The sequence below is a fragment of the Poecilia formosa genome, unplaced genomic scaffold, assembly GCF_000485575.1.
Source record: "Poecilia formosa unplaced genomic scaffold, Poecilia_formosa-5.1.2 Scaffold88, whole genome shotgun sequence".
In the NCBI taxonomy this organism is placed as follows: Eukaryota; Metazoa; Chordata; class Actinopteri; order Cyprinodontiformes; family Poeciliidae; genus Poecilia; species Poecilia formosa.
The window spans coordinates 324,671-352,255 of NW_006800027.1; the positions used below are offsets into that span (position 1 = coordinate 324,671).

Below are 27,585 nucleotides of genomic sequence, written 5' to 3' on the forward strand. Positions count from 1 at the left end.
TGAAATTGGAGAATAGGAATACATCTTACTGTTCAGATAAAACAAGGAAAACGAATTACACATGGATTGTCAATAACACTGGGGAAATAATAGCATTATTATCATCAGTATAGCAGAAAAAGAAATTACCTTTAAAGCTGCAATAGGTAACTTTTATAAAAATGTGTTTTTGACATATTATGGCTGATAAAATGTATATACAATGGTTGTTATTCATTCCATTTTTTGGTTTTTGTTGGAAGACATTGAGAATAAAACAAGACTCAAATCACTTTTTCGTCTTTTTCTGCTGACTTCCACAATATTACCTAAAACTGTCACTGTGTCCTCCTGACAGAATAATATGAGAAAAAAAATCTGTCTCCTCTGTCTCCTCCCTGTGATCCCTCAGTCGTTTGCAGACCTACACCAATCGGGGCCAGGAGGCGGGTCTTAGCATTGTCAATCAATTTCGTGTACGCGCTTTTGGACGTGCCTGTGAGTCTAAACTCGGGGCGTATTAACCCAATTAGCCGTTCTCTTCCGTGTGTCGCACCCTCTTCTCTCCTCCTCGGAGAAGCTGTCGGGGTGGAGCAGCCCTGCCAGCACCTAATGTTCAAAAATGGAGCTCGGTGTCAGTCAGCGATAAGAAATAATGAAGAATTTCACACCATTTACCGCTTATATCGCATCGCCTTGTCAGTTGACTTAATAAGCCAACGTAGCGCCGGGCAGACTGATCCTATATGGCGGGTCTGTCGTACCTAGTGCTCCGGTTCTCGGGCTCCGCTGGTCGGACGTACGGAGTGTTTTGCAAAGGCTTGACGAGGACTTTGTTGATATTTTTTGATCTGGCATGGCGGCTGAGAATCAGATTTCCTTATATATACCTCGTCGCTTCTATGGTGTTTAATGTAAGACTCCAAGTAAGTAGTCTCTTACTTTCTTCTTGTATACCAAAACTTCTGGTTTGTCAGTCCTGCTTTGCTCGTCACCATGCCAACAGCTGCTAAAAAGGCCTTGGTGTTGAATTTGTGTTGTCGTTGTGGTTGCTGACTCAATGTCTGCTGAGCTTTTAAAGAAGTGTCTCCTTTATGCAGATTGAAGCTAAACTTTCAATTCATCTTAGATTAGTAGAAGTTAAAGTTGTATTTGCTTTAAGTTCTGGCTGTAGTTTAATTAATCTATACTCTTTGTTTTAATTTCTTATAATGATTTGCAAATTTTTTTGATTCAATTTCTTGTTATAAACACGTAAGGATATGAATGTAATTGCGAAACACCAACTTTTTGCAGTATGGGATGTAAGATATTTCCTTTGTTCTGTTTAGTGATATGCTTAATTCTAAGATATATTTAACTTATCTTTTTACACTGAACCAAATTATTGGTTATAAATGTACGTTATAAATTAATTTTAATGTTCTTTTAACAGTGTTTTCGGGGTCCGTTAATGAAAGAACGTGTCATTTAATTTTAAGAATAAGAATTACATCCACAAGTTTCAATTTACTGAAGTTTTTCTGTAATCCTGGTTTTTAAGTAGAGTCCACAAATTGCTATTGGTTCTGATGTGGGAGCCATTTCAGAAGCCTAACATTAGCCTGTTCCATCCGCAGTTTGTTCTGTGTTTTGGTGTCTTTGTGGTGTTTTAACATCCGATCATGTCCTGTTTTTCATCATCTAGTTGTAGAGCTGAGGGGAAGCTAATGAGTTTCAGGATTTCATCCGATGCTTGAAATGTGCCATCAGTACATGGCCCTCAGCATGATGCTGCCAACACCAGTTGAAACTGTATTCTAACTGAGAGCTTCACCTTAGCTTCTCTAAAAGTGGTGGCCAAAACGCTTCTTCAGAAAGCATTTGGTTTGTCCAGGTGTAGTTGCAAACTTCAGTAGAGCTTGAATGTGCCAGTTTTAGAGAAAGGGGTTCTTTCTTCCTTGACTCTATCTCAGTCCTATTTAAGACTTTAATTGGGTAGTCATACTGGTTTTTCAGCAGTTTTTTTTTTATTTCATAACCTTCTTTAGCCTGGCTGGTACTTGTGTAGTCCTGAATGTTTTAACCCATTTCCATCTAGTTAAAACTCAGCAATGAGTCCTAACATCAAAACTGGTTTTTGGAATGGATTAATCATGCTTCTGGAATCGCCTTCCACAGCCCCACCTTAGTCTCATGGAAAATTTAAAGACTGTGTTTTAAAACATTTTGAAGTAACTTTTCAAATAATAATAATAATAATAATAAAACAATTTTAACTAAATTGGAATAGAAATGAGGAAAAGCGTTCATTCATTTCATGCCTTTAAAGATCATTGGAGTTAGCTGTTATATTATGCTTTCATTTTGAAAAAAAGGTTACCAAAAAATTAATTAAAATTAAATAAAAACTTACTGGTTTTCATTTAATATGTTACATTCATTTGTGTTGTTGTTGTTTTGAAAAAAGAAATAATTAATAATGACTGAAATTCTTAAACTTAAAAACACTTAAACATCATGGATTTGCATGAAGTTGGTTTACAAAATTCTGTCACTCTTTTTTTTTTTTTTTTTTGACAACCTGCAAATAACCTCCAAAATGAAATGTAAACAAATACTTTATCTCTTCACAGGTTCATATTGAAATCCACTGAAAAGTCAACACCTACCTTTTTTTTTTTTTTTCTTTTTACTTAAAATCTGTGAAAAGCGAGAACTGCCATGCTACGGCCATCAACAGATGTGCAAGCGACAAATCCGAACAGCGACGTCGAAGGAGAGGACACCCGATCCTGCAAGCCGGTGTGACAATGCAAAACGGTGAGGCGGCTGCTCGCTTTCCGCAGTCGTCATACGAGCTCGGTGCCTTTGCAGAAGAAGGACAGAATGGATGTTTGTCAATGTGAGACAGGGTGACGTGACGGGCGATCACGTGCAGGGAAAAGAGGCCTTGCAGCTGCTGAACCAGGAGCTGTTTGTGGGGACTTGAACATGAAATAAAACGATTGTGGCCGTGAAACTTCGTAGCTTGCACCCTTTTTAGTGTGCGTGTCATCAGTCATGTTTGTTTATCAGTAGTGTTGCATCTCAAAAAGAAAACCGGAACACAGTTCAGTTCACTTTACAACAGAAACATCTCAGCATGACATGAGCCTGTGAAGCATGTTTAATTTGGTCTTTGCGACACTGAGGTTGGCTTCAGCTGAACAAACGGTACATGTTCTCTCTCACACAGAGGATGCTCCAACTGGGAAGTTTTACAAGTGCGGTAACGGCGTGAATCATTGCATGTCTTGCACTGGGGATTGCACTTGCAGGTCATCACAGTTAACTGTTTTTGCAAACCAGTAGCACAAAAGAGGACACGTTAGTAAAAAATAAAAAAATCATTTAAAAAAGCGCATCTGCGAAACATTTTAACGCTGCAGATTTATTTAAGCGAGTCTGTCTGGGGATTTGTACAGTCAGAGCTGATTGTGAGAATGATCAAACTGGAAGAAATAAATTTGTAAAAATCACAACTGTCTTTGTGTAGTAAATGTCTGATATATTTCACTGTTCATTTTTAATGATTGTTATTTTTAGAAACCTTTAAAGGAAAAGGGTACGCGTCTGGAAAAACTAATACAAAATAATGTTTTTAAAGATAAAGTCAGTTGTAATGTTGAGATAGAATGTGTGAAAAAAAACATACTTTTTTTTCACAAATAATAAAAAGTTGGGAAGTTTCTTTCTTGTTAATCAGTTGACTGAAAGCTGGCTTCCGGAGCAGATAACCTGACTAATAAATCAGTTAATACCTTGTTAGACTTGTGCTACTTTTTAAACAGCAATTTTTTTTCTTCATTAACGATTTATTCTGTATTTTTACATGTCAAAATAAGAGCCATTTGTTTTTCATAGTAATATCTTAGGACATTAATGAACAGACATGAATTTAAAATGGGAAATATTTTTCTTTAACATTTATGAAGTTATGTTGTGAGCCAGTTTAATCAGATATGCTTTTCAGACATGATGTAGTGACATCAACTGACCACCAGAGGGAAGCAGTTAATCACAATAAGAGCCCCGTTTTTCATCTTTTAACGTTATTGTGAAGCTAAATCAGATTGGTTAAAATTAATAGTAGGATTTAGAATATAATAAATTTTCCCATTTAAAACCAAACTAAAACTGTTTCCTGTACTTAACTAAATCATTAGGCCCTACCTGAACAAATTTCCCATTTAAGTCAATTTAATAACTGCTGACTTCCTCATTTAGTTGGCAAAATGTTCTCTGTAAGGTTACTAAATTATTCTCTCTGATGGCAGACAGCAGCATAAAAACCAGCATTGGCTCCCACGGCAACTGTCTGTCTCGGTCTGATAGGTGACCAGACCTTGCAGCACGCTATCCACCATATCTTTTATTTTCTGTTAAAAACAGAATTTTTTTCTCAGGAATTTGGTGGAGGACATTTTTAGTAGGGTTATCAAAGAAGATTGATGAAAGAATAGCTCTAGAAATTAAGCATACATTGTTTTGTCTTTATCCTAGTTTTTGCCAGCCACCATATGTACTCTTAGAAAAATGCCTTTATCCTTTGTAGCATCTGTAGCCGCTTCCATGTTTTATTTAATGGAGTGAGTGATAAAGCTACAAAAGGAAATGGCAGGGGTTCGGTTACAACTGCAAAACAGATGTGAATTATTTGTTGTGTGACATATCTATTCACAGATTCTAAGACCTTTTTAGTATGAAATATGTGCAAATATGTGCATTTCAACATTTAAATGATCCCTTAACTATTTATTACCTGAAAATATGGTAATAAATACTCAATTTATTACCAACAAATATGGTAACAAGTCATCTCTGTTTAAGCTGTACTGTCAAGACATAGCTACAGTTAAAAAAACAAATTTGTATGTTGTATGATTTAGTTATCAAATGCAGTCATGGAAAAATATTATTTAAATAAATTCAGTTTATTTACAAAAAACTGATATGTAAATGTAGTTCCTTTATTACTTGCATGTGTTGAAGAGCTTACACAAATGCAAGTGAAAAATCCAAACAATGTCTCAATAATAGCATTAGTGAATCTAATCAAAACCCAAGAGATCTCTGTCTGCATTTGTGAAGATTCCCTCACCTCCGGATGCTGGATGCTTCATACTGGAAGTGGAACTAACGTCATGATCTATTTTCTGATTAACTGAGCTATATGATAACCCTGGGACTGTAATAGAGTTTTGAAATTAAATCCCCATATTCCTTAAATATGAAAAAAAACAACAAAGAAAAACAAAAGTAAATAAATCAGATGTCATGTACAGGTGATCTGGCACAGCTGGACACTGTGTATTTCAAACCCTTATGCCCAATGCATATGCCCTATTCAACTGTAAAACAGTTTTTCCAAATAAATTTTTACTTTAAAAACTACTTACAAATCCATTTCTACTCAAAGTTGGTTAATTATACAAAATACCAAGACAATTTTACAAATACGACCTTTATTTTTGTGTTGAGGATAATTGTGGTATTGCTATAAATCTTTTCAAAATAACATTTGCTTATTTGTTTAATGTAGACCATCATACATGCTTACTAAGTTGCCTTTTTCACAAAATGGCAAAAAGCTGTTGCTTTTTTCCCTTGAGATATTACACCTACCAAATGTACAGTGTTTCAGAACCAAGTATCATCCATATATAAGTATCGCCACTTGTCAGTCTTGTCTATTAAAATAATCTTTTCTGAGAATATAAATATCCGCGCTGACAAAATCCCCAGGTTGTGATTTATCTGATAAATTCAACAAACATCAATAATTTCAATTGACATGGCAGACGATGCACAATCAAAGGAATATCAGGCGTTATGATATTCAAAGTTGACCTAAAAATGAAATCAAAGAGCTGAAGGAGGAGAAGAGAAGGAAGCAAAAGGAAATGTGAAAGGGGGAGGTGGGGTATTTCTTATTTTTATTTTTTGCGGCAGTCACTTTGCAGGCTTGAAATAGGTCAGGGGGAAAAAAGAGAATGCAAATATGGGTGTATTTTGGTAGGTGTCGGTGTGACATTTTGTATTACTCATACTTGAACTTTCTTGTTTGTAATTAGAAAAAGCTGGACTGCTATAATCCAGTTTGTGTTTCTTTCTTTTTTTTTTTTAATATGGTTGTACATTAATACTTTAAATCTTTTCAGTGATTTGTCTTCATTTAGGACCGTTATGTAGGCATTGATTCTTGCTGGGATGCTCTCAAGGTCTGAAATGTAAAGGTTATTCAATAATGATATGTACATATTTATTCTTTTTATAGTTTTACCATTCAGAATACAGCATATGTAAACCTGTAGAGACTGAAATATATGATTAGTATTGACTATATAGTTTGTTTTGTAATTGAGGAAGGACCTGAAAGGCGTATTCTTCAGATATAGGAGCTCACTCCCAGCTTTACGTTCAAGGTTTCGGACAAACACTGCTGCCTTTGTGAGCCCAAATAAAGGCTCCACTCATGTGGCCTTGGACGCAAGAAAATCAACTCAACATTCCCCTTCAGTCAGATGGGTGGCAGGAAAGACATGGTCAAGAGTGCAGAGCTGGGCTTTAAAATGTGGAGACTGAAGGAGGAAATCCTGCCCCTCTGAGCGTCCTGTGACCTTTGACACTCGAAAAAACACACGGCATCACCCTAAAAGTCACCACAGGAAGGACATGCCAGACCCGGTCACATCCTTTGGTTTGGCTACATGTGTAGACCGACAAGGCAATGTTAAATTACACAGTTTATCCAAAATCAATCAGTATTATAATCTTCAAATCATTCTAAAAGAAAAGTTCCCAAACTTTCCATTGAGTGATCTTGATTAAATAAATGAAGCAGGAGGAGATTTCTGAAGAAAACAAAAAGAAACAAAATAACAACAGAAGCAATCAAGGTTGTGTATTTGTCATATTTTGAAGATTACCGTAAACCACTTGCAGGAAAAGAGTTTTATTTTGACTAAGTCTTGTAGTTCAGCGAGGACATTTAGAACTGACCTGCAGAAAAGCAATTAAAGTAGTTGAAAAGTCAAGGAAGCGCGAACGAAGTGCATGTGTATTTACATCAGAGCTTGCTAGAGTTTTACAATAAGCTTCAAACTGAAAGACTTAATACATTTCAGCATAGACGGAAAACATCTCTGCGATTTATGGTGGGGTTGTTAGGGGGCTGATTGTATGACTAATTACTAACATGAGGGGCAAGAGGCTCTAAATGCAAGAGGTGATCAGCCTCTGGGCATTTCTGTGGTGATTGGAGCATATGAAGCGCTTTGACTGCTCAATCAGGTCACGTGAAATCGGTCAGGAGCAGAGCAGACGTTTCCCATGATGGCTGGCTTAATCTGCCAGACATGCTCCTCCCTGAGGGTACGTACCCTCTGCAGGACGCGATGCATCCCCACACGTGTTCACTTCAAGCCCCTCGAACTGGGGTCACTTCAGGGCTCCTGTTTGAAAAATCTCAACACAACCTTGTAGACGTTACACAATGAGAATTGATTGTTAATATTACATTCTTTGTCTGTCGACTTTTGTTCACTGTAGAGCAGATTTGGGCCAGACAGATATTTTAGTTATGACTCACAAACACATAAACATTGCGTGAAAGCTCCAGAAATATGATTAGTTTTTATTTTTTTATTTTTAATTGAAGAAGCATGCTCTTTGTGAGGGAAGTGGGCTGTAAAATATGTAACCTCATTGTTCTCCAACTGTGACACAAGTCCTAGTGGTCCTTTAGCTATCCTTAGAAATGTAGGAATCAACAATAAACAATTTAACAGCAAATTCATGTAGAGCTAATCAAGACCAACAGACAAAACATTATTATTGAAGCATATTAATCTTTGGTTCAGAAAGGGAATCTGAGGTTATTTAGAGCGCTCCCCAGTGTGAGTCAAAGTGGAAACAGTGATGGTAGCTTTTTATGCTGAGTTCAATCACATGAAACCCAACTTATGCGTGTTGTTGCAGCAAGTTGGAAAACCAGTGCAATAGCTAATGCATCTGGTTAATGACCATGCCAGCTGTGCAACAATACTAGACAAAGATTTGTGCAATAAATCTTTATCCAGCATAGAAACTGTTCCTCAGTCCCAAACTAATAGAGCCAAGCCTTTCCTCTGGTAAATATATTTCTATATTTTTCTGTCCCATTCCTTGCATGGTTAAGTGGAAATGCTTTTTTTTTTTTTCCTGGATGCTTTTTCCCCCAAAACTATTTTACTGTTCAAGCATGATCCTCATCCAAGTGTAATTTCAGGATCTTGATTTGGGTTATCCAGTATAAACCAGGGTTGATTTAGTTGGACTCAACATGCATTGTCTAATTATTTGGACTTGCAGAAAATAAGTAGTTTGAGTTGTTCTGTATCTGCTCAGTCCTTTTCCGAATTATAAATAAATAAATAAAAATAAAGCTAAAGCTTAAGGTGAAGAAGATTGTGGACATTTGTATCAAGGATTGGGAATCTTAGTCTGTTGAAACAGAAGAAAAAAAACACTTTTCCTCTAAAACGGAGACAAGCAATCCTTCCCGTAGATGAAATAGTGTCAGACGGACTGCTTATGTTTGGCTGCATAATATCTTTTTTCTGTTTAGACTGAGGCGGAGACATTTTTCTCAAAGTGACACCTACGAATAAACGAATGAATAAATTAAAACATCTGTTCATGCTTGACCACTGGAGTAATGTGCACAGGAAGTGAGACCCCCTCCTTGCCTGTGGAGGAAGGAATGCTATAATTGAAGCCACGTGTGTCAAAGAAACAACTTCTGCAAATATCTCTCGAGTGTGGATGTCATCCAGAAGTGCCCAAAATCCAGACTGGAAATATCCTTTCATACTCTGGGCTGTGACCTATTTGTGTGTCTGCGTGGTACATGATGGCCAGCAGCAATGTGTGCAGCTGAGTAGTTAAATTAATTTGATGAATCACTTTTGGAGACATTTCTGGGCACCAGTGCTTCACAGCATCCTCAAAAATCTTTCTATGGTGGATTTGAAATGTGCTGCATATTTAAACACCAGAGCTCATTTTTTGCACTGAAATATTAATTGAACTCCTTAGACATTTAAAAACGTATTACAAGAGTTTTGATGCCTAGCACATTTACTTACATATAAGACATTTTATAAAGCTATTTAACTGCTGAATTGTTAATTTAATGAGATTTAATTCTAATAATAAAAAAGAATCTATTCTGTACAGTATATGTTGTCATATTTAACCAGCTAAAACCTGCCACAGCATATAAATGTAAAAGTTACTATGTTTTGGAGCACTTAATGTTTTCACAGACTTAAAAGAATAATACAGAGGAATATAAAATACAGAGCCGTTCTTTATCTTGACACATTGCACCATAATAAACCTTATTTCTGATCCCCAAACATTCACCTAGTATTGGTACCTATGTCCTTGATATGTCACATTTAATATTTTACCTAGTGCACAGTTGTTAGTTTTCCTTGCATTCAGAACCAACAAATTTGTTGCGCTCTATTGTTATACGGAAAACAAATAAATTGATCAATTTACTTGTCAACAGTGTTGAGGTAGAAAAAGCATCATTGAGAGGGGGTGCAGAGATATCTATAGATGGGCATGAATACGTTTCTAAGTGCCTGTTTAAGAGGAAAGGACTATGTGGAAAATCAGCTGAGACTCAGTGGTTTAGATAAATACAACCAGCTGGGTCAGACTGGACAGGACTAGAGCAGATCATGCCAACAGGCACAGAGAGAAGATGACTCCCCAAGTGCATATTGTTCTGAACAGTGTCCAGACAATACATATTGATAAAGAAGTGCATCAGTGGAGTATCTGCTTAGGACATTCACCGTGTCACACCATGGATTATGCTACGATTTAGAGAGGTATCCATTTAGTAAACGTTGTTTTTCCAGACTGAGACTGCCAGAGGCTGCATCTGTTCCCCTTTACGCTGATGTTCCCAATAAATGTCCAGTGAGTCAACCCACGTCTCCTTATTCATAAAAAAACACGTAACGTTTTTGAAACTTTAGCAAAAAAAATGTTTATCAGTTTGCGAAGGTAACGAAATAGAAGAGTATCCCACAGCATATATGGAGGATGAAGACCAAACTTGATCAGTATTGATTTTATTCAAATTTCCATCTAAAATAAAATCATTTTGTACTTAGCTTCCCTCCATCTACTACCTGGTATGTCCTTGATCATTTTCATGACCTTTATTTTTATTTTTTTATTTTTTACTAAAAACAAGAAGATCCAGTCTTTTGATGACAATATCAGTTTTTATTGCTGTTATTTGTCTGGTAATGATAAATGACTAATTTCAAAGTTCTGAGATTAAATATATATATATATATATATATATATATATATATATATATATATATATATATATATATATATATATATATATATATTTAAAAAAATCAAACCATACATTGCCTAAAATATAACGAGTTTACAGTATTTTTCAGGGTGAATGCCGCTTTGAGTCACGTGACGGCTGATCAACGCTGACGCGCAGCTCGAGCTGTGCAGCATAGCTGGGATTGGGTTAACATATATACTCACAAAAACAATCAGGAACTGGTTTCCTGAGGAAAACTTCAAAGTAAAAGCCTCAGTTTTAAGACTCCGTCGCATACTGTATAGTGAGTCCCGCTGCCTTTATTCTGATGCAAACAGACTCAACAGCGAGCCCTATTTCCGGTCAGAACGTGGACAGCTTTCATGGAGCCGTCTCATCAGCCGCTCTGCCTGTACTAGTGGAGCGAAGACGTATTTAGAGGGATAACGAGCGCCACTGTGAGCTTAAAGACAATCTTCCGCCGCTGCAGAGACCCGTCGTTCAGTAACGGACGGACACACGGGCCCCGGAGGACGGGACCTGGGGCTGTGTGTGAGGGGTAAATGGCCACAATATCTCCTGAGAGGAGACGCTCCTGCCTGTGAGACTACCTGAACGCCAAATGCGTCCTGGAAAATAGGACGTTCGCCCAGGAGTAAATTAGACGCATCGGAAGTTTCTCTGTACGATTTTTCGGGAGATTTAGATTTTTGCCCGCTGCAGACATGGACGAGGATAACCAAGGTAGACTCAGTTATTCCACGCAATTCACACCTCTGATTTATTTCTGTTTCGACCTGTTTCCATCAGCGTTCTTGCTGTTGTTAGCCTTTAGTACAAGCAGCATCACAACACGAATAGTATTTTCTAGGACTGACGTCCCAAATGGAAATGGTATTGTCGCTGTGAGATGGTTTCAGGTTCACTTTGGCGGGCTCGCTCCATGTGTGCTGGATGGGTTTAATTAGGGCAGAAAGGCTGACCCGGACTTTGACAGGTGATGATTAAGACTCAGCAAGGCCGTCCGGTGTGAATGGATAAGTATGCATGATTGACGGGGCGTCGCTGTCATTACTGAAGACTGTTTGCACTGAAGTGACTGGACGTGTTTCTCTGCGCCTTCGCCAGCTGTGCCGCTGGTGTCACTCTGACCCCAACAGGTCTCCTTTATGTTTTTATGGATCACCGGAGCAAATAAGGTGGACTCATACTGACTGAAAAGGCTTTAAGATCTTCAAGAGAAGGCATTCCAAAGATTTGCTTGGAAAATGTCAGTGTTTTTGTAGACTATACAGGGCAATTTTTGGAAGTGTAGCACACTTTTAAAGTAAACGCAGATGTGCAAGCCCCAGCCCTCTGACTAAACAGTATGCAATGAAACTAGATCCATAAATATTTGTGCTGCATCTCTAAATATATTTCAGTCATGGCCAGCTTAGTAAGTAGGAATTCCCCCTAACCTGATTCGGCACAGGCTAGAGTCCAAAACTTAAATATTTAATAAACAGATTTTGCAGCCTTTTTTTTTTAATAGTTCTGCATAAAGGAGCAGTGTCTTGCGAAAGTATTCAGACCCCTTGTACTTTTTCAGTTTGTCACAAACTTCAACGTGCCTCATTGTTTCCAGTACAAAGTTCGACTTGATCTTGAAGGACATTGATAGATGGTTTTCAAACATCTTTTCATCAAAAGAAACCTATGAAAAATGCAGCATTCATTTCGACCCCTTCTGTCTGGTACCCCTAAATAAAATCTGATCCAACAGACTCTCTTCACAAGTCACAAAATTGTGTCCACCTGTGAGTAATTCAATCTAAACCAGGTGTATAAACTGTGTTTTAGCCTTTGTAGGTTTGTCAGAGAACATTAGTCAAAACTCTTTGAGATGTTTTACACATGTAAGCTAATGTCCGCAGGCATCTCTTGGCACATTGCTTTATCCATTGTCTGAAAATGTGAAGTGTATGGCACAAATACAAACATAACCAAATGTTGGGCATAATCTTTCACTGACAAGAGAATATTTATCACACAAGCTGAAAAGGGGTCAAAGGTAACTCTAAGGTGGCTTCAGAGATTAATAGTTCAAGTGCAAGACTGTTGACAGGACAACAATTTTGATGGCAACTATAATGTAAAAATAAAATAAGTTTTGTTTAAAGTTTGTCATACACCACATATGGAATGTGCCAAACATGTGGGAAGAAGGTGCTTAGGTCAGAAGAGGCCAAAATTATACTTTATGGCCAACTTGCACAACAGATTGTATTAAAGAAAATTACCTTCACAGTAAACAAAAGCATTCCCATTGTGAAACATGGTGGTGGCACCATCATGCTGTGTGGATGTTTTTCTTCAGTCGGGATTGGAAAACTGGTCAGATCTGATAAGAAGGTGAATGACTAAATACAGAACACTAATGGAAGCAAACAATCCTAAACAACAACACTTTAGTCTGAAATGAGATGGTTTAGCTTAAAACATGGACCCAGTCGACGTCCAGTCTGTTGAAAGAAGCTCTTTGTCCTGTCTGAGCAAAATTTCAGCCTCTTGATATGAAAAGCTGATAGATGCATCCTCAAAGACTGACAGCTGTAATGAAAGGTAGTTCTATGAAAGGCCGACTCAGGGGATTTGAATGCAACAGCACAACACACTTTTTATCTGAGAAATTAGAAAACCACCTTACTATTCTCCATTACCTCACAGTAATGAGCTACTTCGTGTTAGTCTATCACGTAAAACCCTATAAAATCCATTAACATCTGCGAATGAAAGTTAATGCAGTATGAATACTTTTGCTATAAAATGTAGTACTCCTACCAATAACAAGCAATTTCACTTAAAGGGGAACCTGTCCCACTTAACTGGTCCTGCTCCTAATTTGGCAAACTCCATATAGCTGTGTTATCAACACCTAGTCATAATCTCCAGGTGAGACACACTTACTCCAGTCATCTCTCCTTTATTCATCAAAGGTTGTTTCGCACCACATGTTTACTCCGTGCAAAGTTGCAGGGTATGACTAATTGCAGGAGTGATGCATAAGTTGCACCTGGACATAACGCTTGGATTGTGCTGCGTTCAGCCCGCCTGACTTTCATTGGTGTTGCACATAAGCCTGGCCCTCTCAGAAAGACATATGCTGCTGTGATGATGAACAGGAAGTGCTGACAATACCCCGGAGCATGTAAACACACTGTCGCATATTCAGAGCAACAGGATGAAGCACACAAGTGGTGTTCTGCTCTGGAGACTATGTGAATCACAAGGAGAGTTACCATTAATGTCTTTGCAAAAGTGTTAGGTAGAATATATAATCTACCACATGTTGCAAAAATCTATATTGATACATATGTTTTTTTGCCTACAAATTCCTTAATTTGTTCTCTTTATTCAAACAAGCTCTTATCAAACATGCCTACACCAGAGTCACCAGCAGAACAGGGAGCTGTGAAGGAGCACCGAATGGGGAGTCATTCTGGGTACGATTACAACACTGAATCCGTACAGGGCGGTGCTTAATGTTGGTGGCTTCATGGTTGACAAGCTTCAGTATGTGACTGTCGTCACTACCCATGTGGCTCACACTTCTCCAGGCCACAATTTGAGACCAAGGGAAGACTAAAAAGTGACAGACATAGTGAGGGACGGAGTGTCAAAGGGAGACAAGGGTGAAGATGGGAAAGCACGTGAAAGCACGTGCAACCATGCAGGGTAAAGTGTAGTTGTAGTAACTTGGGTGGTGAGATGTGTTTTTCTTTGTGAGGAGGAGGTGGGATGAAGTGCCAGAGCCAACATGGAGAATTGCCGATGAAGTATGGAACAATGCCAGGGAAAGGCAGTCAGGCAGAGACGCAGTGGACTGGATATTCTGACTGAACCAATTCTGCAGAGTTTCTGTCAGTAAAAGTCCCTCTGCTCTGTCATAATTAACTCTGCAAATGGCAAGTGACCATCCATGACCATCTCTCAAACCAGGTCAGGCTTTCAACAGGGATTCATTTCTTTTTCAATTTCTCCCTTTATGACTTCTGCTTAAGCCTGAAATATTCTCTTTGACAAATGATTTGTGAAACCAATCTTCTGTTTTTACTCATTCGAGTAGCAGAGCTGCAATGTCTTTAGGTTGTTCTAGTTAGGTAGAATGGACTGTCATCAAGTTTTTTGTTTAAGGTTTCCTACCTTCATCTGTCCACATGTCCTTATATATAATTTTATCCTAAAAAGACTGCTAGGGTAGTTTTGTTCCACTAATACAAAAAAAATCTCTTCCCTGTGTTTCTTTCCTTTTCTACCGTCCATCAGGTGTTTGTCATGTTAATGCGTTTGCCATTTCAAACTTCTCTACTAAAGTTACTAAAGATCCTTCTCTTAACGCTGAAATTTTCAAAGCACTTCTGACGTTTCTAAAAGCATTTTCCAAGATAGAAGAATAAAAGCTCAAAGCTAAAACAGAGCAGCTTCATTCAGGCGGCAAGAGAGAGTAAGATTTAGAGCAGATAACAGAATGGCTGAACTGTGGACTTGTCTTGGCATGAAGCAGAAAAAATCCCTCTTCATTATTAAATGCTTTACTAATGCAAAACCATGCCAACTTTGAGAGAGCTGTCAGTGCTCATAAATATTTATCTCCATAATTCATCAGAATATTAAACAATAAAGAGACATAAACTGATCCAGAATGGTTAAGTACATGAATATGAAATTATTTACTGAAATGAAAAAGGGTTAAAATGGCAACACGTGGGGTCTTCAGTTATGTGTGTATTTTTTTCCCTTGTACTATTTATTTTTCTGTCACATTACTGAATAATTTTGTCGCTGGCCATGGTAAAATAAGCAAAACTGGACAATTACTCGAAACAAGCTCTAAAGCTTTTGGTTTGACACGTCCAACTTTCAGCAACACAATGGCTTCTTTTACTTGTTCTTTTCTTGACCTTGAATGCTCTACAGACAAACAAAAGTCAACAAAGTTTTGTCAAAGTCAGACAGACCTAGCAAAAATGGCATCCTGCAAAACATGTTGGTTTTGCGTGATCAACTGTGATAGTCCATCATCAAATGCACACACACACACACACACACACACTCTTTTCTTGCTCCTACTGCTTCCGTGTCCACTTTTAATTACCCGTTGAGCTGTGGAAGCAATTCTGAACAAGCGTTTTTATGATAAAGCCTTGCTTCTCTACTCTGATTCTGGCAGCAAACCACTCTGTTTACACCCTGTGGAACCAGACATTTAAAGTTTGCAGCTTTCAGTGCATTACAGTGTGTGGTTTGTAGGGTTTTATGACACATACAGGCGAACTTGGGCTGTTATGAGCTTGGCATTAAGATTTCAATCCTTCATTTGCCAGTTGTAGGAACAAGCCAGCAGCTTCTTGCTTCATGGAAAAAACAAACAAAAAAAAACAACTAATTTTGTGCAGTAATAAACAGAGGGACACGCTGAAGTGATCCAAGTAGCCTGCTATTAAAGTATGCTTTAATATAAGTTTCTAGCCTGTTTTCTACCTTTGTCCACATTAGACTCTTTAGGAGGGTTTCACCTGGTGTGTCTGCTCCAAAAGAACTGCGGGTTTGAGGAAGCTGATGGAGAGAAGCATGCAGACGGAGTCTGTGGAAATGCACGAGAGCCCTGCAGGATGTCAGGGAGCAGCAGTGGAGCATGTAGTTCAGCTGAGGATTTCTCTAAAGTCGTGCACAAAACACAAGGGGCCCTCACTGGAGACACATTTTTAGTCCCTTTCACTCACTACAATCAGCTGCGGGTATCTGACCTGGTTTGAATTCTGACCTTCACCATTTCAACAAGCATGATACAGTACTTCTATGAATCATTACTTGAGACCCGAAGATTCAGTGAATAGTGTTTGTCTCTCCGATTTACTTGCAAAGACGGCATGAAAATTATTTATTTCCCTAAACTGAACATTTGCTCTTTAAACCACTAGATTTATTCTTGCTTCTGAGATTTGCACATTTGGCTGTACCAAATAATATGCAAACTCATGCACTCTGTTAAAATTACCAATAAAATTTATTTGGGCCTTGGTCGATTTCTGGCGTCGAGGCATTTTAAAAATCCTGGCTCCAAAACTTAAGGAAATCTTTCATCTTACCGCCACAGTCAATGCAAAATTCCCTGTCATCTCACTGTGTAGACTTGCATTACTGAACCGAAATGTGTTTTCTCTCCATCTACTCTTCTGCCCGTTCTTCCCAAAAGCTGTCCTTTTACCTGTACAAAGTAAACCAACATCTGCTTTAGAGATTCCTGGGGGATGGCTGCATTTTGAACCCCTACAGTATGACTTATCTCTGTTCAACAGTTTGTCCTGTCCGCTGTTTTCACAGCTATTTTCTCTTCCTCATCTTTCCGCTTGGTGGCACCAAGCAGTCCGACTCTCCACAGCTCAGTCGATACCTAGATGTATGTTGCGAGGTTATAGATGTCTTGGCTTGATTGGAAGTTCGGCACAAAAGTTTGTGCGTTTCATCTCTAACGAAAAGGCCAATTACCACAAAGAGCCCGTTGTTGAGCTTTGCTTTCAAAAAGATATCTGATCGCACGTGATAATTACCCATGACGTTGCCTGATTGGCTTACACGGGACTCTGCAGACTTTTACAGCAGACTGACCCATATGGAAATCAGATCTGAGTTTGCGTGCTTCTGTGCAAATGTTTCAGGTGAACATGAGGCCCCTGTAAATTCTGAAGCTCAGTTCTGCTTTGTAAACAACTTTAAATCACTTTTAATATGTAGCCAATGGCTAGACCCAATATATATGTGAAGAATTGGAGAGGGGGAAAAAACATAGTTTTCTCAAGTGAGTTTCAGTTTTCTCAAGTGAGTTTAAGTTTCCTCTTCATTAGTTAGCTGTGCAGTAAGGATCTACAGCTCAACACAGTCTCACACTGGATTCTTTGTAACTTTAAGACTATCAAGGGGCTCATAGATGGGATGCAAACAGGATTAATTTTCTCAGTGGAAAGTGTAAGCAGTGCCTGTGAAAACTCCCAAAAGTCATGCACAGAAATAAAACTTGGATAAGTAGTATCCTCCTCTATTTGATGGACCGACTGAATGTCTGGGTTCATGGCTTCCAATAAAGAGTGTGTTAAGTGTGTGTGTGTGTGTGTAGGAAAAGTAGTTTAGGTTTATTGAAAAAAGGAAAGAGAAAGCAGAGCTGAGCTGCCAGGAAAATGAGTGCTGGAACAGTTATGTAAGAGCACAAAGATTGTTTAACCTGCAGGAAAGGGTGTATTCCTTTGAGAGAGTTTGTGGATTCAGGCCTTTACACTCTGCAAATGCAACACATTTTTAGGATGTTGATGGTAGACCCTGGCCTTCACCGACAACTGGATTTTTGGGAGCCTAATTTGGGGGAGAAAAAAAAGAAAATCAAAGCTGGTCATAAATGAACTGATATTTTGCGTCTGTACAGGACCGTGATTATGTTCTTTGAGCAGGACAGCAGTTCTAAAAGACTGGAGTTGGAGTCAGAATTGTTCTGAATGAACTGCGTTCAATTTTACCATCAATTATGATATTTAGAGGTGACGGTGTTAAATGAGCTAAAAATAAAGACGTGATATTCAGGTTCATGTTTGGAAAAAAATAATAATAAACCCATTTATCAATTATTTTACACTTTGCACTTATCTGCTGCTGTTTGTTGGTCTACAACGCAGCCAGCCGCACAGAAAAACTTCTCCACAACCATATGCTGCACATATAACCGGCTCTATCGGACTTTATGGCCAAGCATGTCAGATTCTGTCCAAAAACCCAAAGTCTGTGGACTTCTGCATTTAGATCACAAATAGGAGAAAAAACACTGCAGTTTTGTTCTGATTACAATATGAATCACATACTTGTTTATATAACAGTTTCATAAAGGTATTCTATTGTATGTATGAATTTAGTGCTTTTATGGGAGCTCAGGCTCCTTCTTATGGGGACACAGGTTGCAAAAACGGGCTGATCCTTCATTTCAGTTCTACTGAAGCAAAGTCTGCTATTCCAGTTCACCTTTCTATGCATCTATTCAGCTCTTGGACATCTAGTTTATATACATATGAAGAGGCCCTGGCTGGCCTCCAGCCTCTCACCTCCCACTCGCACTCCAACTTCTAAAGCCTGGTAAACCCATCCGCTAGTCCAGCTTTTGAGAAGGCATTAGTAACGCTCAGTGAATTACTAACATGCTTAATGTGTCAGTAAACTGTAACAAAATTCCCATAGCTTGTGCAATGGTCCAGATTTAATATCCTGCCTCTCATGTCTTGTTTGCTGTAAGATCTTAAACTCTTATTGCTTTCATAATGGGTGTAATTGCATTGGTGGTGCAGTGAAAAGATCTGACGATGCCAAAGTCGTGTAGTCATGTCTCATCAATGATACCGTGCAACAGAGAAAGGCAGCAGTGCTCCAAGAGAGGAGCACAGACTCTTGAGCAACCTGTTACTGTGCATTTCTGCTTGTGTGCGTGTTTGCAATGTTCTGTTCGTTCCGTGAGACAGTTTATATATGCCCAGTGGAGGGAGATGAAGTAGAACAGTTTAAAAATGCCACTGACAGCTGCAGTCAGATCCCTAAAGTGGGTTAGTAGTGCAAGGCTCATCCTGGCTGTGCATGTCCTGTTTTGCTCTTATTTATATAAGCTTGTATGCAAAACTAAATGTATATGCATGTCTGTCAGTGTTTTCACATGCATTTATATTGTGTGCGCAAGTTCCTCTCGAGAGGATTAAACAAATCTAGAAAATCAAGTAGGGAAAACTACGGATGGGGGTGGATTATAGGTCGAGGACTGGAGACCTTCTTGGGACTTTTACATACACACACATGGATACATGTGGAAGGTTCCTGTTGTTTAAAGAACAGGAACCTATTATGAATTCTTGGATTTTACATGTTTTGATGTATAGAGTTTTACAATCACCTTTTGCTGATGGAACATTTACTCTATTCCTATAACGTTTCACAAGGTTGGGACATAAAGATTAAGGGATTTTTGATAGTTTGACATGATTTAAGCTTGAAACTAGAAGAGTCCACCTGATTTTTAAAGTGTCCTGGTATGTCAAAGAAAATTGAATTTTCTGAAAATTGTTGGTCCCAAAATCTATTTCATCACTCACTTTATGATAAATTATTGGTTAACATAAAAGGAAATTCCCAAAAGATGAGTTTTTATTTAAACTCATGATTTTAAATAAAAAAAAATCAATATCTGGATTAAAGATGTTGAGGTTAATGTACATGCTCACAAAGAGAAAAAAGATCAATACTTTCTGTAAGGACACTCAGAGGGGACCCGGACATTCAACCACACACAGGAGTATACGAAAGGAAAAAAAAGTTTATTTTCGGATACTGGTTTCTGCTCAGGGAGAGATCATCAAACACAGCACTGAGGAGAGAGGGGAGAAGGCTGGTGATGCACAGGTAAAGGAGGGGTATCTTAGAAATATTCAGCTAACTGACCTGTAGAGCAGTGGACGAGTGGAGCAGAGGAACAGAGGGTCTGACAACAGGGTGATGCAGGAAACCAGTGGAACAGGCCTCTGTGGAAGCAATGAAGATCTCCACGAGGAGATCCAAAACGCAACACCCAGGGACTTTGTCAATAATAAGGCAGAGAGAGCAAATTTAGCTTTGAGGGGCAGGCGGTAATCGGTGGTCGTGAGGCAGAGCTTGGGCCAGGGTCCAGAAATCCAGAATAGGAGGGATCTGTGAAAGGCTTGGCAGGAGGGGTAAATCCGTGGACAGAAAGGGGTCGTAGAAACACTGAAGGCTTGAAAGGAAACGCTAGATCTCTACTGGCTCGTGGCTGTCGATAATCTGGCAAGGAAGCAGAGGCTGAGGGGTGTTTAAGTAGGGCAAGGCCCAGGTGGAACAGGTAAGCAATCAGGCATGCCAGGTGAGCTGAATGAGTGCTTAACACAGCATGGACAGGACATGAATCATAACTTTCCCTGTGTTTTCAGTTTTTTCTGTGATTTATGACCTGTTATCATTTTAACAATTTAGAGGGTTACTTTTCCACAACCCTCTCAATACCCTTATACCTTTCAAAGAAAGATGACCACTGTTGGTGCTCTGAAGACTGTAATTTATTAAATTAATAGCCTTAAAGGTGAGGGGCTCAAGAATAAGGACGAGCTCTGATAAACACTTGTTTCCCTTATCCTTCCTTTGCTCTTCAGAATGTGTAAATTCTCTCTGCCTGTCCACATTTTCACAGTCGCAGTACAAAGAGAACGTAAATCAGTGTCAGAGTCGAGGATTTGATGTGACTGATAATCTGCTGCAGATTCCAGTGGGTAAAAAAACTCGCAAATACTCACGTGCGCCACTGTAAAGTGCCGCTGAGCGTTATCACCAGGGTGAGTGATGTACTGTAGCTCCTGGTCACAGATCTCCTGATGCATGCATTTAATCTTTTTTGCTGACCTGTCATGCTTAGTGTTGCATCACCATCAGTGACCATGGGTGCTACAAATATATATATTTTAAAATGCTTAAGGTTATTTTATATGCATGATGCAACTGCTTCATCATTAATCTGCTGATAACTTGTCGTCAGTGGGCTCCAGCTTGCTAACTATTGCGAATCCCATAGGGCAGAATATGCAGGGGTTACAGAAAACAGCATAGAAATCCCTGGAGATGCAGTTGTTATGCCTGCAAGCTATCAGCAGGCAGTGCAGATGCCTAGTTTAAACAAGAAAAGAGGAAATAAATGTGCTTGCGTTTGGTTAGATGGGAACAGTAGATATTATTATGACAATTTTGTCAGTACTTTTTAATTTTTTTTATTTTCTGCTATTGCATTTGAAGAGGAAGTGAATGTTTGCAGTCCTGTATTCCAGCCAGTCCCATCCTGTCTGTTCTGTCATCATTTACAAATCCCTGGCATATTAGTTATCTCTGTCCTTTAACATGGTTAATTTGCTTTTGAGTCTCATTAACTTTTATATGTTAATGAAAAATATTGATAATCTCATTAATGTTACATTAAACCCTTTCTAACTTCTCAGCTGGACAGACACGTGCTTATGCTGCCTTTCATTTACATTGAAATCAGTTTACTGATTATTATGACTAACTGCTGTTAGTAATACAAACCATGTAATTTTAACTTACTGGGTTCACATTTAGCAGGAACATCTGGGGAAAAAAAATAGATAATGCAAGTACAGATAAGATAACAATGCAAACTGCTGTCCTAACACAGCTGTAAATAAATGTAGCAACTCTAAAAATAATATTATTAAGGTTCAAGTTAAAGCTTGCATGTTTACGTGTCTGCCTATGACCTTGCAAAAATCAGAAGGTTTAGTTTTATCATTAATCTGTGCTAAATTTTAATGGATGTTATGTGACCCAGCATCCAAACCATAATAAAACGGCAAGGCCTTCCCAGAATTTAAGGACCTGGAAAATAACTTTTTCCTGAACCTGGGACAGAGTGATCCGATCCACCCACATATTTTGTCTCATGAAAGTCTTGGCTTAGATTTTGAACGGGTTATGTTTTTCTTTCCTCTCTTTCTTTTCAATTTCTTCTCCTTTTATTCTTCCTGCTGTCTGGAAAAGATGAAAATGGACATTGATTTCTGCTTCATAGCTGAAGAATTTCTTCATTTTTTATTACTCCTTTTTTTTCTTTCTCTTAAATATCTGTGTACTGGGAAGTTTTTCAGATTTTAGACTCAGAACCAGTCAACAATTTGCACCCTTCTTTTCCAGTTGTGCACATGCCTGTTGTTGATATTCATGCTGTTTTGCTTGTCTGTTTATTTCCTAAATCGTAAACATTGTGGAGATCTTTGCAGAAATCTTATGAGTTAGATCTTGTACAGTATGTATTTTCTAAGTCTGAAAAGAAAATAAAGGAACATTTTATTATCTCAACTTTACACTAATAAGCTGCGGTAAACACTTTCCCAAAACTGGAGTAATTCTCTGGTATTCAAAAGTCTCTTTTTTTTTGGACCGAGTTAAATTCGTTAAACGTAGGTGGATTGGACAGTTAGCATTTAAAGAAAAGGTTGAGCAAATAGCTGTTTAAACATTGTTCGGTTTTCCTGACAGCTTCTCGTAACAGTGTTAGCTTTGTGGAAGCAGACTGCTGTGGTGATGCCCTCAATCGTACTTCAGAAACCAGTGTGAAAAAAGAAAAAAGAAAAGATTTTCAGATTGGCAACATCAGCGTTGTGTGGGAGGTGATGATTTTCAAAGAGGGGGACCTGTAATCTCACCTCAAAACATCTAACTCTACACCTAACAGAAAATTCTTCAGGGCTTAGTTTGGCCCCACCGCAGGCATGCTTTGTAAATTAGTTGGGTATTGTTGAGTAACCGTCAAATCCATGGTCAATTAGGAAAGTTCTTGTCTAGACAGGGTGTAAGATTGCACAGAGCATTAAGTGCAATAGAAGATGCAGAAAGAAAAGTGAAGCTAGATCAAGGATTATCTGAAAAAATGTCTCTGCTGTTGCAGTTGGTAATTAGTAAAACAACAGTATAATCCTTTGGCATGATGACCCAGAAACAAACCAATCACTGGAGGATTCTCTGATTCAAAGGAGAGGGGAAGCTTTAGAGTGGAGCATGGCATATGTAAGACATGTTCATAAATAAGTGACTGAAACTAGTGGGTTCTGTGATGAGACTGCGCTGCTTCAAGGGGATTGTGTTATGGAGTCTCCAAGTCTTTGAAGAATCAAAAAGGCCACATTGTGTTTGATGTTCCCTCTGATTTTGCTTTGTAATCTAATTTTCATGAAGGAAATGTTGTTTGTGTGTCCTCTAAGATGGGCTAACAGGAAGTGACAGCTGCAGGGTTGGAAACATTTATTCACTTCTGTATCGAAACAAGATTATAGTTGGACCTGATTTTGAATAAATAAGAGTTGCTTCCTGGGCTAGATGTTTCAAGTCTGTGATTAAAATTGCCTTCTTTCTGAGATGCTCAAACATCTTCTTGTAAGAATATGGCATAATAATCCTTCCAGCTTCATTATTTATCTGAAGTTGAAGTCCAACATATTTCAGCTTTCTTGTTCTCCCTCCAGGAGTTTCACAAGGAGCACCCAGGGCATGCATGAGTCTACTGCAGGGTTCCCAGTCTTCAAAGAAAATGGTTCAGGAAGACTAGATGAGAGTCGACAGGTTATTGGACTTGAGTTTTATCTGAAGTGAAAAAGATGTCTGTAAACCCGGTCTTGAAGTGTCAGCGGCTTTGGAAATTAAAATGCAACAGCCGCTTTACGTAACCTCACTGATGACCTGACTCTAACAAACTAGAAGTCTGTGTTTCACAAATAATCCTTCATCTGCATCAGAGCTGAAGCAGCAGCTGTGGATTTATCTTTACAACATTCGGTTTGAAACAAAACTCAAGTGCACACATTAAACAAATGAGAGGATGGATACAAAGTGAGCACAACTAACCGGTTGGACCAGACTGGGCGTCTGTAGTTGCAGGAATGTCGGCTATTTTCATACCACCGCTGTATGTGTGTAGGCTCCTGCTTCTGTCAGGCTGTCAGCATGTGTGTGTGTATAAGTGCTTTCTATGCAAGTGTTTTGAGAGCTACGAGTAGGTGTAACACAGAGGGGGGGAGACAATTATTGCACACTTACCAAACATAACTGCAAGCTGCTGCAGTTGTGTCAAGCTGTTAAAGCTAGTGTAGCTGCAATATAATCTTACAGTATGGCTAAATGGGTGGAAACGTTTATCTAAATGGAATAATAGTCAACAGTTTAATTTGTAGATTAAATGTGGAGATCTTAGAGGCAACAGGAGATCTGGCGTGTCTTCCTTGTTTGGAGGATGACAACAAAAATCCATGTTCAGTGACTTGGATGTGTGCGTAGAGGTTTAAACTGTTCCGTATTACCTTCAGTTCATGTCACACTGACTGGTTTCACTGTTAATTTGTGTCATGATTAAAAGCCACAGTTTCTGCATGCAGCCTTTCTTCTGTACTATTGAAAGCCTGGAAAAAATCAGCAAATGTTTCTTTGGTTTGCTTTGCTGTTGTCCTCAGTCATTGTTATGATCAACACTAAACAGAGCAGGGCTTTTTTTTTTTGTTTGTTTCTTCTGTGAGTGGTCATTAATTATTAAATTAATTATCTTGGAGCAGAAACTTCAGATTTTACTTTTATTTTAAAACAAAGACAAGGTAACTATGGAGCTGATATTCTAAACTATCTATAGGTTGAAACATTAGCAAGTGAGCACAATAAGCATGACCAAAATTCATGCTAATTGTCAATATAAGTCCAACACTTTCCACAACACTATGTTAAAGTTTAAGACTATAAGATGAACTTTGCTGTACTCTTTTCAGCCTTCCTCGTTTCTGATTAAAGTTTTGCTTTCCCTCATCTATTTGCAGGCTAAATTAACTGCAAACAAGTCTAAATATATATTTTTAAATATACTGTTACATTTCTTTGCTTCATTTGACTTTATTTTGAAGACCATCACCATCATCAATGCTGCATGTGGTAATCTTCTTTAATCTCCAGCAGTGTCACCCTAGCCTAGCGTTGCTGCCAATATGACTATAGTACGGTACATTCACCAATCAGAAAATAGATTTTTGAAGTTCAAATTGACTCATAACCAGCTCGTTTTGCTGTGCATTTCTAAGCAGATCTACATTGACAGCCCCTTCAAAAATGACCTAGCTGAAAAACCAGACAGTCATTAGTTTTGCTAATAACTAAAGACAGATGAAATTTGAACAAAGAATCTCTTTGAGGATATAAACGTGTAGGAATGCATGATTAGCAGACTGAAACGCAGCCTCTTTTATCTCTGACATGAATAATTTGCATGTGATCTCTCTTCCTCTTCACAACCTCTGTTAAAATTTAGATCAGGATAGGTCACTCATTCTGGTTAAAGTTGGGTCATAAGACATTATTAGTAATTCTTGATAACCCAGTTATATTCAGACTGTTGCAAGTGTTGACAACAATATGACTGAAAAACAAGAGGAGCTATGAAGTAGCTACGACTTGTTAAAATTTTAAAGTCCAATTTGGTCAGTTATTGCCCGATAACTGACCAAACATAAAAACCGTGTGAGCACAGCCAAAACAAAAACTTTGCTTGTCTCTAATGAAAAAGATGAACTCCCTGGCATTTCTCTGTGCATAAATGATTGGTCACCGTGAAAAGGGGGAAAGAGGCTAAGCGTGCATGTTTGAAATATTATAATGATGTATTGATTGCACCACAACAGCAGCTCCATATGCCACTAAATGAAACGGCTGAGCAGTCAGGCCTAGAAAATTTATGTAGATGTGCTTGGGGTTAATTTTAGAGCGTTTGTGTATGACCTAATATGGATTTTCTTTTTTTGTTTTTTGTTGGAGGTCTTCTCTCTGTGGAAATATAAAGACATTAACACATACTCTGAGATTCCCAGGCTTTCATGAATGATGCATCAGATGTGTGTCGTGGGCTATAGTTTGTGTTTGTGTTTAAAATCAGTTTGTGTTTCCTCAGTTTGTCTCCTTTTCTCGTCCAGCTGGGGGCTTCCGGTCAGAGTAGGAGGGCTGAAGGGCTGTGCGCATTACAGACGTAGGTGGCCTGCAGGGTCTCCTTTCTTTACAATTGCTGCATTATGAAGCAACTTAACTGAAGCCAACAAACAAGAGAAACAGATTCAAAGAGTGTGAAGATGCCCAGTGGGCTCGAATTTGTTCCCATGTCATTCTTTGCTTTTCTCTGCTCTTTGGCACAGGAACTTCCAATGCATAAAAGGTGGCATTTTCTTTTCCATAGTTTTTTTTTTTTCAGTTGCCAATATGAAATTGCAAACTGAGTCTAATCTTTTTTGTTTTTGTTGCAGGTTTGGTTTTGGGGGATTTTAATTGGATGCTACACATATTACTGCTAGTGTTGAATTACACGACTGCAATTTAGAGTAAATCAGTCTCCTGCGTTTTATTATTAATTAATGTAGCGGTCAATCCGACGTGAACGATAAGTATATAATGAAAAAGACCAGGACTCAACCTATTTCTTACCACTGTATGTTGTTTCTGTCAGAGGTAACACTTCAACCAAAGCCAATAATAAGAATCGTCAGGAACTATTACTTGAATCAGAGTGTAAGCTCGTTATTAATCAGGCTAATCTATATTTACAGGTAAATACTGGTGAGAAACATAACTAGCAAGCCAGACTAACACAGATATACAGAGGAAAAAAAATAATATACCTCTACTGAGCAGAATAATAAAAAAATACAGTTCTCATTCAACTACTTCAAGCTCCAAGACATTCTCACACCCTGAGTAGAAAGGTTTCTTATTTTTTTTCTGCTGCATAACGGGGAGACAAGAAAGAACAATGGCTACAGCTACAACCCAGTAGGCTTATTTGTCTATTAATCTTACTATACCTAATAAATCTAAGCAATCCCACCTGTGTGGCTGAGGGCATCAGTCTCTCTTCTGTTGGAGTGCACAGCCTGCCAGTGCACTCCAACACCTCACCTCCATCTATTAAAACTGTGAAATATTAGTGCCACATCATGTAATTCCTCCGTGGCGAATCTCTTGACTGAAGGTCAGCCACACTTTCTCCTGCTTTCAGTACAGGTGACTGTGGCTTCAGGCCACTCTTGACCTGTTACGCGGATCAGTGAAAGTGGGGACTGTTTTGGTGAAATCTCACCATATAGAAAAGCGTAACACAGAAACTCTCTCATCAGGGTGACAGAAATTGGAAGCAAACACACCAACAGCAGATTTTCTTAACGACTAAAGGAGAGCAACAGACAACATGTCGTGTTGAAGACCTGAGCTTTAACGACTTGTGTCTTGGTCGTCAGCAAAAAACAAAATCTTGCTCCAAAAAGTCCATGTCACACCAGGAAGAACAAAAACCAGCCAGCAGCAGAAACATGTCAGATATGCATTTCAAAGGATGTTGGAGTTCTAAATCCACCTAATCTTTTTCAGGTGCGACTCCAGACTGCCGTATCGCAGATCCAGCTGAACCAAAATTAAAAACACTCGATCTACTCGTCTTGTTTGCTTTCCGTCTTTTATGTGTGGCCATGAAATGTAGATCATGACCAAAAGCACGATGGATGAGCACAATAAAACTATATGGATGAAGATAAGGGGTTTAGAAAACCTCTGGAGCAAACGCATCAGCATAGCCAGCCCAA

At 38.6% G+C, this 27,585-nt stretch overlaps 2 protein-coding genes across 2 annotated transcripts in view; both read left to right on the forward strand.

Annotated features, from left to right (window-relative positions):
• Positions 1-506: 506 nt before the first annotated feature.
• smim10l3 (small integral membrane protein 10 like 3) lies at positions 507-3,482 on the forward strand. Its single transcript, XM_007557332.2, has 2 exons — positions 507-905; positions 2,595-3,482. Exons 1-2 carry the CDS (start codon positions 726-728, stop codon positions 2,613-2,615), a joined length of 201 nt encoding a protein of 66 aa, XP_007557394.1. The 5' UTR covers positions 507-725; the 3' UTR covers positions 2,616-3,482.
• Positions 3,483-10,722: 7,240 nt separating this feature from the next.
• The window catches only part of cyth3b (cytohesin 3b), a 34,302-nt gene continuing 17,439 nt past the window's right edge, over positions 10,723-27,585 (forward strand). The window contains exon 1 of the mRNA XM_007557334.2: positions 10,723-11,098. Within this exon, the coding sequence (XP_007557396.1) occupies positions 11,080-11,098 (19 nt within the window). The 5' untranslated portion in view covers positions 10,723-11,079. The remainder of the gene's footprint in view (positions 11,099-27,585) is intronic.

Bases quoted from the DNA above. Each gene is read 5' to 3' on its own strand.
- smim10l3 (XM_007557332.2), top strand. From the start codon at position 726: ATGGCGGGTCTGTCGTACCTAGTGCTCCGGTTCTCGGGCTCCGCTGGT. The intron at 906-2,594 runs GTAAGTAGTCTC...ATCTCTTCACAG, and splicing joins TGTTTAATGTAAGACTCCAA to GTTCATATTGAAATCCACTG.